We start from the raw sequence: 17,951 nt of genomic DNA on the forward strand, positions 1-17,951 counted from the left end.
ACTATCTACAATACGCTTTATACGAGCAACGGTTTTGGTCGGATTTCTCTTTCTAAGATTTCGCATTGCTGTGACAGATTAGCAATTTTATTCCTGACACCCCCTTTTGAATTGCAGAACATTCTGAATTCAAGGTTTCATTCTTTGCACTCTGAAGTCATGGTTTTAATCAATCCAGAGTTGTATTTCCAAGTTGGATTTGTTACAAATATCAACTGCAAGTAATGTTTTATATATAAAAAATATATCTCCCAAATGCATGTCCTAAATGATAAAGCCCCATTAATAATTTTTCTAATTTTAGTACTTTAAAATGTCATCGAATGTTAAGTTGATGCCTGGCAGATAGATTACAAAGAATTTTACAATTCCAGTGTGGTCTGACCACCATTTTCATTTTTCTTACATTTTTTTTTAATATGCTTAATGGCAGTAAGTGAAATAAATTGTAGAATGAACATAGAAATTTAACCAAGAGGATATCAAAAATTTTATCAGTAGTTTCATGATCAAGAAAACTTTGTCGTTCTATTAACTGTCAAGTTTTTAGAGGACCAGCTTTATAGAATTAAAATGTAACTAAATGTCTTTTAGATTTCAGATATGTATTAACTAAAATTTGTCAGTACTATTTATTGTAACACAGATAATTAAGAATATTTTAAGCAGACTTTTACTGACATGTACTGTACGGAACAGGAAAAAAAAAAATTAGTAAATTAGGATAAACAGAAGAAATGAATGCAATAATTATAATCATTTTTTTTATTTCATATCCTACTATATGTCACAACAGCAATTCTAACATGCAACAAAAGGCACTTCTAAAACAATAAAAAAAATATTAAGGCATTGCTGTTTGAAAGTTGAATCACAGTCATAAATAAAGCATTCAGATATGTGGCATATGTAATGACTAAATACAATGGAGCAAATTTTACATAATGCATATTTAACTATGAAAAACTTAGCATACGACAACTAAAATGCTATTTACACAATTTTTATAGCATTTATTACCACATAACTCTACTATATACATATAATTAAGTCATTCCATATTTTGATGAAACAGTCTACTTATTATTTGTGAAGCATAGGAAAATAATATGCCAAAGAATAGCATCCTTTCACTAAAGCTAAAATATATTGAAGTCAAATTATATGCATGAAAACATGAAATGAATAATGAAAAACAAAAATATGAGCCATTCAGTAGTATATAACGTTAAAATGTATTTCACGTAATTTCAAAACAGAAAAAATAATAAAGTTAAAAAAAAAAAAATCCATGCAGTAATGTTGATAACATATTCAAAATTAAGCAATTAAAATCTTGGAGACTAAATAAAAACAATTTACTTTTGTAAAGAACTATAATGCTTAGAAAATCGAATTATATATATAAAATATTACAAGAAACTGCAAATTTAAATATAAGAACTAATCAAACTGAAGTCTATAGTATCAAAAATAAAGTGACATAAGTTTATTTTTCATTTTCTATTGAATAAATCTAACTTAACATTAATATAATTAAGTATTTATTATTTAATTTGAATAGTAAAAAGAATAGAGGTCTATGATTTTAAATTTCAGTATATTTCCTATTATACAAAACAACTTCTTATGTTTAATACTCAAGATCGAGTAAACGAATGAAAAAAAATGAATAAAAGTTTCATTTAAATTCAAACAGGATTTTCAAGCTATTCAGGAACTTAGTTAGAATTTTCATAATGCATATTTCAGATACATAACAAATCATTAATTATCTCAAATTTCATAATAAGCATATTATAGCAAAGGGATAAATAGTTTACCATCATTAAAAAATTTTGTTCAGCTTATTCAGTAATAAAAAATACTATGAGGGCAACTTAAAAAAAATTACAAAATCTGAAATTATTAAAAACACCCAACACAAAAATACAAAGAAAAATCATTTACAAAATCTTGAGCAAGAAAGTAGCAACTAATTCTTCTTACAACAGAAGAATACATGCAAAATAAACACATTAAAAATCTTTGGGAAATAAAATACTTTACTTTTGAGCAAAAGTACGATAGCCCTTATTTTAACAACGATGAAGAAAGTGAAAGATGGTAACATCTAAAATGCAATAAATATTTAAAGATGAAACTATCAATTATGAAGCCATTTAATTGTATGATGTCTTTTTTAAATTTAATGACAGCAATAATCTCTAAAAAAATGTTTCAAAATGAATAATTGGTATTCTAAGGAAAAAGAGTTAAGAACTGCAAAGAACTCTTTAACTTCACACAAAGGAACAATACTTAATAAGCACAACAAATTTCTAACACATCTAATTTAAAAGTGGAAATTTCCAATCTACTTGAAAACGGACTTTTTTTAGGCTTTGGTCATGCATTACAAAGTTGATAGATAGAATGTGGATGCTACAGATGAGGTCAGTTGAAATAATGCAACAATTAAACATTCATACCAAATAAAAGTGCTTCTGTGACATTGATGTTTAAAACTTGTAGCTAATGTTAACTGTTTACTAGCACCTCTTCTTCATTCTCACAACTATTGCGTAGTTAGAAACAGATACAGAGCTTTGTATAAAAGATAGAAAAGCTCAGTAATGGAATGTACACAATGAAAGCATGAATGTCTTATGATTAACATGTCACTATATTGCATTTTGACCACCAAAGATAAAAATCTATTCCATTAAAAATTTAGCAGATTTATGAATATAAAAATTCATTATTTTCAATAGGGGAAACATCAGAAACTTTTCATCGTAAAGGAAACAAGAGAAGAAAGAAATATATATAGTACAAAAACGTCTTTAATTTTTAGGAGATTTGTGGATTAAATTTAGTGTTTAGTTTTAAATCTGAAAAAATTGGATGGGGGGGGGTGGACCATACAGAATTACATAAAACATAATTTACGATACACAGAAGCCAAAATCAGATCAATCAAATATTTTAAAAACAAAATAATGAAATCAAAAATTAAAGCTTAGAATATTAATTCACAATAACTATTTCAGTCTTCACAATAACGATTTCAGTCTTTTCAGAAACAATATATATCATATGTTAAGTTTTTCCAAAGGATCCTACAGAGGGATTATATCACAGGATCAACATTTAAACATGAACCATTAAAGAAAATGTTTAACTGTTCAAAGCACTTAAAATTTCTCCCTCTATTGTAGATATTACACTTTGTTTTAAGTAGTTCAAAAATAACAGTTTTATAACACACAAAACTTTTAAATAATAAATTTCAAATAATTTTTATTATTTTTTTATTTAAAATTTTCTATTGAGTATATAGATATAAAATATCAATATACCCAAATTTAATTTCTGAAAATTTATATGAATAACAAATTAATATATAAACTACACATCAAGATTCTTTAGTGATATTTTTTAATGAAGAGTTTTGCACCTTATCACATAGGAAAAAAAAAAATGACACTTATATCCATATATTTTAAAAACAGCAAACAGAACAGATGAATAGAGAAAATTTTATGATGTTCTTAGAAAGAAAAAGAAAAAAAAAAAAAGACGGTAAAGCCTGTTTCAAATTTTACAATACATACAATGTTAAAAAACAAAACCACATTAAGTAAAATACTATGATTAATCTTTCATACTCCAACAGCAAAGTCCAAAATGAAGAACAATAATTGAAGAGCAATAAAAAATTTAGAATGAAGATATGTAACTACATGCAAAATTCGGTTTTCATCTGTTATATAATTTTATTAATTTAAAACTATATATCAAACAGTCTTAGGAAAATGTGAATATTTTGATAACTTGCTACCTTATATCAGATCCGGAAAAAAAAGAAAAAAAAAACTGTTCACAAGTTCTTGGAATACATAGAAAAGAATGTCAGACTTTAGATAGCAGCACAAAGCTTTTTTAGATAACTCCAATGGGCGGCTGTCAAAAGCTGCCTTTTATATACAACTTTTGCCTGAGTATCAGTTGATGCATAAATTCATCAACTGGGCAGATATCTCTTTTGGATGAATTTGACAAAGCGATGATGAATCAGAAGTCTATGGCACATGATCTAGAGGCACTTGGCACCTTTCCATCTTGAGAGAAATTGTTGAAAATCCCAGTTCTGAATTCTACTACATCATTCAAATGTCATCAAATTCTCCAAATGCTATATAAATTAAAAAATAAATAGTGAGTTTCTTTAACATTATTCTAATATTACATTTAAAAAATTCAGTAATTTAAATACATTGTTCAAACACCTACCATTAAAAATAATTGCAAAAGGGATACACAATATATTGTTGAAGAATATAATTTGTAAAACTATTAAAAGGATGAAAATTAAATATTCCTAAACTAATTCTGAAATATGAAACAAGTTGTTTCAAAATGCACACACACTATTACAGTAAGATCTTATACCTTTCAACTAATGAATATATGTAATAATTCATTTGTTATTTTATACATTATTGTTAAAAATAACATATATTCATATAACTACAGTATAAACTACGGAAATCAAGCCATAGATTCTAACAATATTATATATATATATATATATATATATATATATATATATATATATATATATATATATATATATATATATACATACATACATAAAATTCAAAATTAATAAAGTGAAGTCAAAATATTCTATTGAATGTCATTTCAATGATTAATTTTTTCTGTAAGATATTTTTGAAAAAGAACGGTTCACAGTTGAAATAAAAATGGACAAAATTTTAAATAACTCCAAAAATTTAATGCCTATAAATTTTAGACATTTTGCTTAAGTAGCAAAAATTAAATGTAGCAATTAGAACAAATTTTATCTGTATGAGTATTTATCATTCAGCTGAAAAAAAAAAATAAAGATGGTGCAAAACTTACTGTACACTCATCATACTGGTTTGTAGCTTTTCTTAGATGATTATACCACTGGACGGTTTTTGCAGGCGAGCCAGTACGAAACTTATAGACATTTCCTTTAGCTGGATCTGTAAGTTGGAATGCATCAGGCTGATTGCCAGCATCTGAGCATATAACTATACACCCAGACACATCAAATGATTTACACGGTGTGCTTTTGAACTAAAAGGAGAGAAATAACATTGAAAGAGGCATGTTAAAAACATTTTTTACATAACTTTTAAATTTAGACAAAAAATAAAAAGAAAGAAATCTAAAGCAAGACAATTAAGAAAGTCATTTTTTTTAAATAAACAATTTAAGAAAAATTCTATTGCAAATGTCTTATTCACCCCTGTTCACTTATTCAATTCTGTATTCCATTTTTTTAAACAAAAATTCGAAAACCAACTAAAACCGGAAAATATTGAATTTGAAAACCTGTTTTTCAAATAGTCGGTTTTTGTATAAACCCTAGTACTGAATAAATATCTGCATATGCAGGTTTTAGCAGGCATAATAATAATAAAAGCTATACACGATTTAAATGTTTTTTTGAGATTTTAAATTATATTTAACAGGTTTAGTTATAATTTAAAATCCCCAAAATGAATTGCCCCCCCCCCAAGTTTAAAACTGTTTTTTAACTCCTCAAAATTTAGTAAAATAATTCCTCTATTTTACAAGCAAAATTAAGTATCCAGAAGTAGATTTTTCATAGATCGTCATTCACTGCCCTTTTGAAATTTATAGATTAAGAAAAGGCAAACAGCAATATGAAAAAAAATATATACAGAATTTTCTAATATTTATTCATGCCAAATATTTAGTATGCTTATATTGTAAATGAAGTCTGATATTATACTTATATCAGACAATTTATAACTTAAAATGCAATGTGACTGAAATATTTTATGCTGATTAAATTAACAAGTTATTAATTATAAATTAAATGAATAAATATCAGAATATATTATAAACAAGTATTTATATACTTCCATTTTTTCATAAATGTATAATTCATAGTAAAAACATTAATTAAATAATGCAACTAACATCAGACTTATCTGTTCCTCTAAGCGTTTTTGGTGGAAAGTATATTAGTGTAGTTCCTTTTAGTACTAGCCAATACCTCATCCAGGGAGACATCTATAAAAAGAAATACAATTACATGAAAACAATGCACAAAGAATATAGATTTAACATAAATTTTTAGGAGATAAGAGGTAAGATATGGTTTAATGATTTCATAACTTCATTTGCCAGCAAATTAACATTAGACTTATCTAATATTTCAAAGTTAGATGGGGGGGGGGGGCAATAAACATCAATCAAAAAATGCAAAATTATAAATCAAAAATAGCAACAAAAAAGAAATCAGAAGATCTCTCAACATAAAATGCTTCTGCGGACGCAAAATCAGGATGAATATGTTAAGAATTATATTGCAATAACTTAAAACATTCATTTGGATTGTTTACATACTTGTGAAAAGTCTAAGGGCCAAACGATTTTTTTTTTTTTGAATTGGATGATAAAAAAATGAATTGAAAGAAAAAAAATAGTAATTGAAAGTTTTTAATCATTCATAAGGAGATCTAGTTGGAATTAAAGAAATTGAGTTGTTCTTGTTAAAACAGAACAAAGTTCCTGAATTACAAGAGTCTTGTCAATTTTCATTACCTATTAATTTTTTTTTCATTTTGAAATACAGCTAAAAACTCAAAATGTGTTATCATTATTATTAAAATACAATTTAAAACAATGTAACAAGAATAATATGGCATTCTTCTGTGATAAGATGTGAATTATAGAAGTCACAAGACAGATTGTTACTAAACTCCCCATTTAGGGCTACTATTTTGATGTTATAAACATTATGTCAACCAATTTTGACAAAAAAAATCTTAATAAAATAGGGAAAGTGAAGTGAATTCGAATTTTATTTTTAAGCAACTCAGAATTATAAATCTTGCAGGTATTACCTTTCTGCTACAGGAAAACCTTAATTTTAGAAATTGCTGACATCATTTTTAGTAATTGATAAAAAAATAATTGTTAGTAGATCATGAATTTAATTTAACCTTATAAGTAAATAGTGAATAAGTGAACCAGGATCATTTAGATCACATAGTGATTCCAAAGAGAATTGAGTGAATCTAAAAAGAGGGGGGTTCTGAACAGTGTGAAAAGGGCTTTAGCCTCACTCCTTTAGTGATATATAAATATTTATAGCCTCAAATTAAACAAACTTGATTAACATTGAAGAGAAAAAAAAATCTGAAAATGAAATTTAAGCCAATTTTAAAATATTTTCCTATATTCATTGCTATTTGTAAGTGTTAATAGATTATAATGGCACAAAATAATTACTCTAAACTAAAAATAATTGTTCTTAAACTATTTTTTAGTACAAAACACTGATTTTTCAAATATGAATAGGAAACATCTTAAATATGGAGTATTTTAGTTTCCACTAACAAATGTGAAGTAACAAACTCACAGCTGGCTTTTTGCCTTCTTTCAAAACTGTTTTCCTACGCACATAGCCTTGGAAAGTAGCAACAGCATCAATATGTCGCAAATTTATTTCCTGATGGTCACTAAAAAGAAAAAAATTATCCCAATTAAACAGATGTAATGTAGAAAATGAAATGATCAGAATTTCATATTATGCTAAGTATTATTTAAAAGTCATCTAATCCATTGAATTAAAAATTAAACAGTGTAATAGAACATTTTTGAGAAAGATTTATGTGATTGTTTGCAATAACTACATTTACTGGAGGTTTAAAATTATCTAATTTTTAAAACTGACACAAACAACATATCCTAGATAATATATAACCAATTCTGCATCTAAATAGAAAGCTCATATTATGATTCTAAAATCATTTAAAGGACTGAAAAATATTACATTTAAAAGGGAAAATTGTAGAAGATTCCAATCTTTTTGCAAAGATTAAAATTATGACATATCAAATAAAATATTGAAAGCAATGTTGGTGCAATCATCTGATATGAGAAAGTAAATATATATTTGAAATTGCCACTTAAATTATTAAAAAGTTGTCTCTTACTTTATATTTAATCAAAATGAGATAATCGGCTCCACCGAAGAAGTTTCTCCAAAATTACTCATTGTCCAAATAATTTTTTAAATGTGGAATGTTTTTTCCACAAAATATTAATTTTAAAAACCACGATACAAAATTTAGCTAAACAGATACAAAATTTAGTCAAAAACTATGAGTGGTAATTTAAATGTTTAATTAGAACATTGATATGAAGACAATCCTTTTCAAAAGCAAATTTCAGTACACATATTTCTCTTTTCATTACTTTGAATTCCATCTATTAATTGTTATATTCACAAAAAAAGCAATTTTTAATAAAGAAAATTACTTTTTTATATCATTAAAATCTTTCAAGTGTTTCACAGAATTTATAAAAAAAGATCCCTTTTTATTTCTGCTTTATATATAAGGATTTAGAATGAATTTTTAAAAAAAAATACAGAGTTGATGTAAATTAAAACTTTTAAATAATTTCTTCATACAAAATCATGTCTTAATTTCTAGACATATCCAGAACCTGACAAACAAAATAAACTCATTCTCTTTAAACCAATAGTCAATTCCAAATTTATCTTGTTTCATTGTCTCAATTGATTGGTATTATCAAGGGCATATAGTTTATATTTCCATATTTTATATAGAAGCTTACACAAAATTTAAATATCACTAAACTTTTTAAAAATAATTTTCGATAATAATGAAACATACTTGCAATTAAGAGGAAGATGCTCCAACCATGTATCAAAATGATCATGTATATCTGCATAATAGACAGGAAAAAAAAGCATTAGTGAAGAAACAAAATATTCACTTCATAATGATTTCATTTATCTAAAAACGCTTTATTTAGAAGGCTGCCTAATTTTTTATTTAAGTTTTACCTTCTATGCTTCCAAGAGATCTTTTCCTTGTAATAACAGGAGTATGTTCTAATATACTGTCATCAAGTAGATGTCTTTCTGAAGAAAAGTTTGAACAAGTGCTACAATAAAAGGAGAAAAAAAAAAAATGTAATTCGACTGCTAACAAAAAAAAAAAAAAAAGTATATTTTCAGAGTGAATATTATCAATTAGAGGAATTATTTGAAGGAAAGAAAAAATAAATGCATACCTTAAGGTATCCACAGACAAAGAAGACATTACACTGTGGGGAAAAAAAAGTTCAGCAATTAGTATTTATGATTCTACATTTTAAGCAATTAAAGTATAGAAAAATATTTCACTGAAAATGCATCATTTGAAAGTAATATGCTACATTCAATTTCTTTTTATTCTTACTTTATAATCTGGACAGATAATACATAGTCTTTGCTTAAATTACATATAAACACACCACACATCACAAAATCATACAGATTATGAATTAAGTACTTTTTTTGTTTACAAAAATGAATTCCTAAACAGATTATATCAAAGTGTTATTGATTTGATTATAGTATTTTTTTAGAGTGCTTTAAAATTTATTGGTCCTCAATTTCACAATAACCAGTACAGTCAATTATTAAGTTAACAAATAGTTTGAAAGTCAAAAATTTTCTAAAATTTAATACACTGGCTTTCAAAAATTAAGGTACAACCTGTCTTTTGAGTCTTAATTTGAGAATAAATGAACACAGGCACAAATTTGGAGTAAATGTACAATGAACAGTTCTTTAATGAATGCACCTTTAATGAATGCACTATTTTCTTAAATTCAACAAAAAACATGATTTATGACAAAAATAATAATTTAATAAATTGCACTATTAGCAGAGAACTCCATTTTTAAAAAAAATAGTGTCTCAAAGTTTTATGTGGAAAAATGTTAGCAACGTGTCCAACTCTACTTGTAATGCAGTGACAACAGCAATTTTCCAAACTGAGAATTAAGTCATTAGATGCCAAAATGGGAAGCAAAGACTAGACATAGAATAATCCTTGTTACAGATCATCTGACAATCTAGAAGGAGAACTGAAAGCAGCAATCTGTCACCAAAGGTAATCCCAAAGATGCTTTATCAGATTCAGGTTCTGGGGATTGAACCCTCAAAATAATCCACAATAAGCTGGACTTGATGTGGTTGCACGTTGTTACCCATCAAAAGAAAATTATAACTAATAGTAGCGGCATAGGGGAGTCATACGGATAAAGGATCTTGTCTGGAATCTCATACTGTTCAAAGTTCCACCAAGGAACACATGCAAGTCAATGTAATCACCGAGAACGATCCCTGTCCAAACTATTCACCCACCACCTCTGTAACTGCGGCTTCAAACAGTGTTGGATTGGTGGTATTGTGGTATCTGGTGCCTTTTCCCCTCCAGATCATTTGATGACTTCAATCACTCTCGCACATGAACCTGGACTCGACCTGTGAAGAGTACAGAAGCCTATTGTTGACTGACTAGTTCAAGAGATGTATTCTCTTGCTCAGTGTAAACAGGCAGCTCTGCATCCTAGCTTCAAGAAAGGACATACAATTGGCCATTTTGCTTACAGACCTGTATTATGAAGATGTCTTCATACAGTAGTAGCCAATTCTTGTCCTTGTAAGCACAAAACGATATGCCAATGAGCCTCATGCAGAATAGTGCTTCTCTTCCTTCAAGCCGAAAGAACTAAATAATGGTCTCTTGCAGGTGTTGTAACTCGTAGTTGGCTTGAAATGTCTTTTCTAGGTATAGAATCTTCAGATGGAAATTGATCACACAGTCATTTGATCACACTATGAGAAACATTGATATATCTAGCAGCATCAACTTGTGGCAACCTCATTTTCCTCTACCCGATTAACTGTCCCCTTAATGAATTATGCAAACAACTTCTTGATTCTCATGGATATTGGCAACAAAATTGACAGTAACAATTGAATTGCATGCACAAAGCTTAAACATGAAATTACAAAAGGTAGATTTTTGAACAATTTCTTTACTCTTATATAAGTTTTCAGTTCTTTAAAATAAAAGTAATAAGCAACTATTCTTTTTATATATTTTCTTTTAATTACTATCATGCATATAAACTGAGTTTTATTGATACTGTCACTTTTTTAATGATGAATTTAGAAAAGCATGGTATATAACTTTTTAGGCCATTTTATTTAACACAATAACATTAATAATAACTTGAACGGATATAAAAACATGTATGCTTAATTATAAATGCTTCACAAACCAGACAGAATCAAATTAGATTTTTAGACAGAAAATAAAAAATATTAATAAAGAAATATTTAATTTCAAAAATGCAAATTACTTTGTTCCTAAACTCCATGCTTTTCTATGAGTAGGAACAAATCTAGAGCCATGGCCTGGCATTGAACGAGATGATCGAGCTTCTAAAGAACCAGGAACACCTAATGAATTCCTACTTGCAGCCTTCAGATCTTCTGTGACTAAATGTCGATGAGAATTTGAGTCTTTTAAATTAGGTGATGATTTCATTGGTTCCAATTCCAAAGACAATCTATTAAAAAAATACAATTCAGATATTTAGATTAAATTGGCAATGTTTTATATTATAATCAGACACATTCCTACTACATCAAGCACCTGCATGCAGGTGTTTTTTTGTGCACCCCTATTAAATATTAGTCATCACATTAAGTATTTGTCCTTGCAAAATGAAAGTTACAACTGAATTTGTCTTCTCTAAATTTTGCCATTTTTATATGGGGCATTTTGCTGCCTGCAAGTACCCACCAAGAAAAGGACAGATTATACTTAAAAGTATATACATATTAAAATCTTTATAAAAAAGGATCAAATAACAGAATAAGTAATAATTTTATTATTAAAAGAAAAATTCAATAAAATATGTAAATCAAAGATTAAATAACAGAAGTTTATTTGAAAATAAAATACTATAGGGAAATAAGTACTAAAATTTTGTATATTAAAGTTATGTTATATAAAGAATCTCAAAAGTACTAAATGAAACACACTGGAGCAAATTCTAATTTTTCTATGTTTAGTAAGATTTTTTTTTTCTCCCCAGCAGTTGTTCTAACTAGCTCACAGCTGAATTCAACTTTTCTTTTATTGCAGTTAGCAATTAATAAAATTTAATAATGGTGTAGTTTCTGCTGGGGGGGGGAAAGAAAACTTTTTTCATATCTTCATTATTGGTTCTAAACAACAACAGAATCATAACTGTAATTAGTATTTAAAATACTTTTTCATATATATAAGGTTGCAGTAAAATAAATTCTTTTAAATCACATCAGAAATATTTAACCAAATAGCTACTTACTTATAATTTTCATCTTCAACAAATTTTTGAAGCTCATCAATATACCTAACAGACCTTAAGTAATTCTGAATATGAGGCAGCACAGGAAGATGATCTGGAAATAAAAGTAATGTTCAAGTATTTTATTATGAATTTAAAAATACATTTTACATGGTATACAATAAAAAAATATTCATTTAAATTTATTGTTCAACATTTGCAGGGCAAAAACTTACCATAATTGGATTGTTGGTATTCAGCTATCAGTCTAAGGATATTATTCATTTTCATTTGACGATGGTGGTTGTCTAAGCCTTGAGTAGGTGGATGAGCAATATCAATGAATACAAGATCTTTCAAAAATAAACCTAAAATAAAAATAAAATGTAAGAAAAATATTCTCATGGAAATCAAAATGTTTTGAATTTAAAAGCAAAGCATCCCCAATTTAAAATATTAATTACCAATTAAATAATTAATTACAAAGAGGTCCCCATTCTTGTTTGATAGAAGATTATATTTTCTAGAAGTTATGCATTTTAAAACAAAACTTCTTGCACCTTTTTAAACAAACATAAAATCATAAATTGGCTTTTATAAAAACACATTATTTCTCTTATATTATATTGAGAAAGTATAACAAAACAAAATTTTAAAATTTTTTTCATTTATATAGACTAAATTCAATTGATTATTTATAACTTTAGAGGTGAAGAAGCAAACATATGAAGGAAAGAAATACTTAAAGTTCATTCTTTGAAATTCCTTTGAATAATGTGTACTGTACAAAATCATATTAGTTTAGTTATCTATAATTGTCTGAAAATTCGTAAAGAGATTCAAAATATATATTAAAAAATTAATAATAAATTATGTAAGGGTACACAGACATCTTTAGATATCTATGGGGAATTATATTTCATAACTGGGCAAAAATCTTATCCAATTAAAAAAATATGCAAAATTAATAGCTTTAAAAAATTTTTTTTAAAGAAATAACTGGCATACATATTTCTTACATATCAAAGTTCTTAGAAACTACTTTTTATATTCATTCATATTAAATATTTTTTAAATAGTCAACAGATTAAGAACAAGCAGAAGAATAAGCTGTGTTATTCTCACAGAATTTCCCAAACTGAATAATAAAAAAGTTTTTCTGAAAATGCAAAGATTTCATTTGATTGAAGTTATTAAAAGCATTTCTTCACAATTTCTGATAAATTTAAAGTTCCAACATGACATCTTTGACTTCCACATGAAGTACAGAGAAATGAATAAAGCAGCAATAATAGAAGTATAAATCGCTTTTTTTTCTCCAAAAATGATTGAAATAACTGTTCTAAAATCAGTATGATTTGGATACTTCACAATCTAATATTATTACAAAATATGAATTAACTAATTAGTTTCTTTTGTATGATTTAAATACCTATTTAATTTTTTCAGAAAGTTAACTTACCTAAGTATGGTATGCAAGGAAGTTTTGTGTTGGTCATATGATCTCTAAGCTTTTCAAAATTATTAGCATCAGAAAAGACATCAGCTAATTTATCAAAAGTGCTTTTGTCTTTCTTTGATAGTTGCTAAAAAAACAAAAACAGAATATATATTAAATATTTTATTCATGATGGTATGCAATATTTAAATATACAGTGTAATACATATTTATAGAAATATTTAATTTGTAGCAAACAACTTACTGGCCAGGTATTTGATAGCCTAAAAATTGAAGCACTCTGTAATGCAGAAATGATAGCTGATTCTGAATGCAAATTATTAAGGTCATGCAATTTTTTAGCAACTTTAATAAAATGAGCAATGATATCTGCTCTAGCTTTTGGTGTTTGTCCAGAAAGGATTTCTTTAACTGCCCATAAGCTAACCTAGAAAATATTATAATGAATATAATATCAATAACTTTAAACAAAAGTATCTGAAACAACAAATCTAGATATATAAAATCCAAAACTCATAAGATACAAAAATAACTATGCAATGAAAATCCAAACTAGTTTTTATATTTTTTACAAATTTTATTTACAAATACAAGAGAAGTTTTCACAAAGCTTTTGTTGTACTCATTCAAAAATATTCAAAATGTACCATTATTTCTGTATATAGAAACATTTCCATTTATAGAGAAGATACTTTGATCTCTGGTGTAATGATTCCTATCAAATGAACACACATATATTTTAATATCAATTTATTTATTTTTCATCAAAGTTACCACTTTATAATTTGTATTATTCTTTAAAAATTATTAGCAATGAAAGAAAAATTAGCTTTCACATTTTATCAGAATCATTCTGTGAAGTAAAATTTTTCTATAAGTTAAAAGATTTAAAAGCTGTTTGGTATAATTGATATGATTTCTTATAATATTTTATACACATTTATTTTTATATTAAAATACTACATAGTTTAAAAATTACATACTTAATCTAATTATGTATGTAAGAATATCAATGAAATAAAATTATGATATGAAAACATTTTCAACCAGAACAATGCCAGGTATCTCTGCCAATAAAAAACTTACATGATTAAATCTTTGTGTAAATGCAACTACATTAGGTGCATATGTCATTTTTTCTTTTTTGTTCCAACAACAACTTGACAATTCCTAAAATGAAGGATATTAAAAAATGCATTAGAACAATTAAAAACAAAATGAAGTAAAACTGACACACAAAAAAATTTAATTCATGTAATTTACCTCAGGTTGAATTAGTTTAAACACTTGAAAATCCATCAATGTTAACTGGCTCTGAAATAAGAGAAAGCATTTCATTACAAATTAATGAAAAAGAAAAATAAATCATTTGAAAATAATAAGAGAAATTCTTACAGCAAAATCCTCTGGAGCAACTTTTAAAACGGAAAAAACAACTGCATCATAACTTTTCTGATGTGCTATCTCGCCATTCCACCGTGTATCCAAAGTTTCATGTGAATTAGAAATGCAATTAAAGCCCTACAAATAAAATTTTTAAAAAATGTAAACATTCTGTTAATTTGGATAATATTTTAAAAATAGCTAAAAAATATATTGAGGAAGAAAAATCATATTGAATGTGATATATTTGAGATAAAAAAGGAAAATATGTCGAAGATAATTTGTTATTGCAAATGTCTTTATATCATAAAAGTGAAATTCAGCAAAAATTATTTGAAGTATTTTGGAAATTTCTATAAACTTCATAAGAAAAAATTTGCTTAAATTGTTTCTAAATTACAATGATAAAAAAAGCACTAAATATATGAATACCAATATGTCTGGGCCCAATCATAGATAACATGATTTTTATACATTGTACATCTTAGATTAATTTAGCATGTTAATATGTTTATTAGAAAACTTAACTAAAAAATGAAGCTAAAATAGTGTCCAATTCAAATAGAATTATCAAAGATATCCAATAAAATAATATTAAATTCTAAGATAATGACGGAAGTATGCAGAGTTCCAGACAGCTTAAACAGCAATTAACATTAATGCAAAACAAATATGACGGAACTTTGTAAAATTAAAGCATACATGATCTGAAAAATTTAACTCATTCAAGAATTCAGATTAAGGAATACAGCAAGAGAAAATGAAAACTTTTAAACTAAAAATGGACAAAAATAAAGTTTTATTTTTAGCATTTAACAATTTTAATAAATGACACATTATAAGAACCAATTATTCATTTTAATAACGTATATAATAAAATTTAAATAAATCTTGAAACAATTTCCATTAGTAATTATAATAAACAAAGAGTATACAGTGTCTAAAACAACTGTACAGTAAAACAAAATAAACAGTACAATTAACAATTAAGGAATTTTTTTTAAGTGAAACAATTATTTTTTTTTATTCCACATAATGTAAAGAAATAGAGGAAATAAAAGGCTTTAAATTACTCACTTATAAAAGTAACAACATATTTAAGAAAAAAACACAAATTAAAAAAAAAAATTATAATTATTTTTACAAATTTTAATTTTGATTTTGAACCAACCAAAACTAATGTGCAAATAGATGCATTAAATTTAAAATGCAAACAATGTTTTAATTTAAAAACAATTAAATTATAGCAACATTGAACTTTATATGTAGCTGATTAAGTAAGGTTGTAATTGCGCAAGCATTTTCACAGTACTTCATCATATAAAACTGAATAAATTGCAAAAGCACACAAGAATGTGAAACAAATTTCAATAAGAAAAAGGCAGAGAAAGATTTTCTGATAAGCGTCTTTCTCTCAAACAAAAATATCTTATTATCAATATATCTAATTTCAGTATTATTTCACAATTATAAGGTTCGAAATGAGAAGACGTGAGAAGTTCTATGTTCTATAAAATTTGATAAATCTTTTAAATACCAAATACACAAAAGCAAAAAAAAAAAAAAAAAAAAAAAGCAAGTTTTTAAACAGTTTTGCATGTAAAACGTTCCTATGGAACTGTTTTGACAAAATAATTCAAACACATAAATCAATCAGAGGTTCGGTGAATTCTACTAGTTTTAATGAAATGTTAAAAATAAAGTTTCTTACAGTTTCAATATATATTAAATTGTACGAACATAGAAAGTTACCTCATTTTTACTATATGAATTCATATTTGCACAAGCAATTTCAGTAGCTATTTCACAGTACTTCATCTTGGAAAACTTTGTAAGACACAAAAGCATATACTAAATAGAGAAATGCTTTGTTCACACCTGAAATAAAATAGAGAAATATTTTATAATTAACATTCAAAATATGCATATTGTAAAATAACTAGTCACCTTTAAATTAAAGCAAATTCAGACAATTAGAAACAAATAAGAATGAATGCCTGAGCCTTATTTAAACCTTTTCTTCACTTAAAGTAAATTTGTAATCAGAAAAATAGCATATATTATGCACTTTTTACATAATAGACAATTATATGTACAAAATAAATTTTTTGTGCATTGTATACAATTTTTATATCAGCCTTCTTCATCAATAGTATTGAAATATACAAATGACTTTTGACATTTTGGTTAAAATAGAATTTGAATTAAGTTAAGAAAATTTGTATTATAAATATTATTACAAATAATAAGGCTGATATAGATTCTCTATACGCTTACTTAAGATTGAAGATAAAAGGAATATCCTTCTTTATTACTTTTATCAATTTTATTATCAGAAAGGTTATTTCATTTAATAACATTTCTAAACATGCAACCCAAACAAATGCCTCAACCTTACCCCAGATCAGATGACAGAAAAGACTTTAAATATCATTCTATGTTAATAAATTTCACAATTTATCTTCTACTTTTTATACTAGTGTTTCTTTTAAGAATTGTCAACTTATATTCTAATTCTACATAAGAAAAAGGTGAGGAGAAACTGAAATGATTAGAACCATCTATCATGATAACTAGACAGTCTACAAATTGTCATTTATTTCTATAATGTCAATTTCTATAAGAAACTTAATACTTTTCAGATGGAAAAATTAACAAAAATTTCATAGAACTATAATATATTTCAATAGCATCAGTCATTATTTCACACTCCATTTGTTCTATATACATATTCATTTGATATAATAATATGAACTAAAGCAATATTATTAAAATTGGATTAATTTTTCTAAGAACAACATATGGGAACGGCAAAGGATTGAAATTTTCCTTTACAAAAACAAAATAATTTAATCTTTAATAATTTAATCCAAAACCCTTAAAATTACAACATATA

General features: G+C 26.0%; 1 protein-coding gene across 4 annotated transcripts in view; it reads right to left on the minus strand.

The window, feature by feature from the left end:
• Nucleotides 1-2,461: 2,461 nt before the first annotated feature.
• The window catches only part of LOC129963279 (ras-specific guanine nucleotide-releasing factor RalGPS1-like), a 55,700-nt gene continuing 40,210 nt past the window's right edge, over nucleotides 2,462-17,951 (minus strand). For all 4 annotated transcript variants that reach the window (XM_056077537.1, XM_056077539.1, XM_056077540.1 and 1 more), the window contains exons 2-17: nucleotides 16,808-16,933; nucleotides 15,068-15,193; nucleotides 14,936-14,986; nucleotides 14,759-14,842; nucleotides 13,917-14,099; nucleotides 13,676-13,799; nucleotides 12,450-12,581; nucleotides 12,235-12,328; nucleotides 11,239-11,448; nucleotides 9,115-9,147; nucleotides 8,885-8,985; nucleotides 8,712-8,763; nucleotides 7,430-7,529; nucleotides 5,983-6,075; nucleotides 4,909-5,109; nucleotides 2,462-4,177 (exon numbers count right to left, since the gene is read on the minus strand). In XM_056077537.1, the coding sequence (XP_055933512.1) occupies nucleotides 4,148-4,177; nucleotides 4,909-5,109; nucleotides 5,983-6,075; nucleotides 7,430-7,529; nucleotides 8,712-8,763; nucleotides 8,885-8,985; nucleotides 9,115-9,147; nucleotides 11,239-11,448; nucleotides 12,235-12,328; nucleotides 12,450-12,581; nucleotides 13,676-13,799; nucleotides 13,917-14,099; nucleotides 14,759-14,842; nucleotides 14,936-14,986; nucleotides 15,068-15,193; nucleotides 16,808-16,903 (1,710 nt within the window). In that variant the 5' untranslated portion in view covers nucleotides 16,904-16,933 and the 3' untranslated portion in view covers nucleotides 2,462-4,147. The remainder of the gene's footprint in view (nucleotides 4,178-4,908; nucleotides 5,110-5,982; nucleotides 6,076-7,429; nucleotides 7,530-8,711; nucleotides 8,764-8,884; nucleotides 8,986-9,114; nucleotides 9,148-11,238; nucleotides 11,449-12,234; nucleotides 12,329-12,449; nucleotides 12,582-13,675; nucleotides 13,800-13,916; nucleotides 14,100-14,758; nucleotides 14,843-14,935; nucleotides 14,987-15,067; nucleotides 15,194-16,807; nucleotides 16,934-17,951) is intronic.

Source organism: Argiope bruennichi, chromosome 3 (assembly GCF_947563725.1).
Source record: "Argiope bruennichi chromosome 3, qqArgBrue1.1, whole genome shotgun sequence".
Classification (NCBI taxonomy): Eukaryota; Metazoa; Arthropoda; class Arachnida; order Araneae; family Araneidae; genus Argiope; species Argiope bruennichi.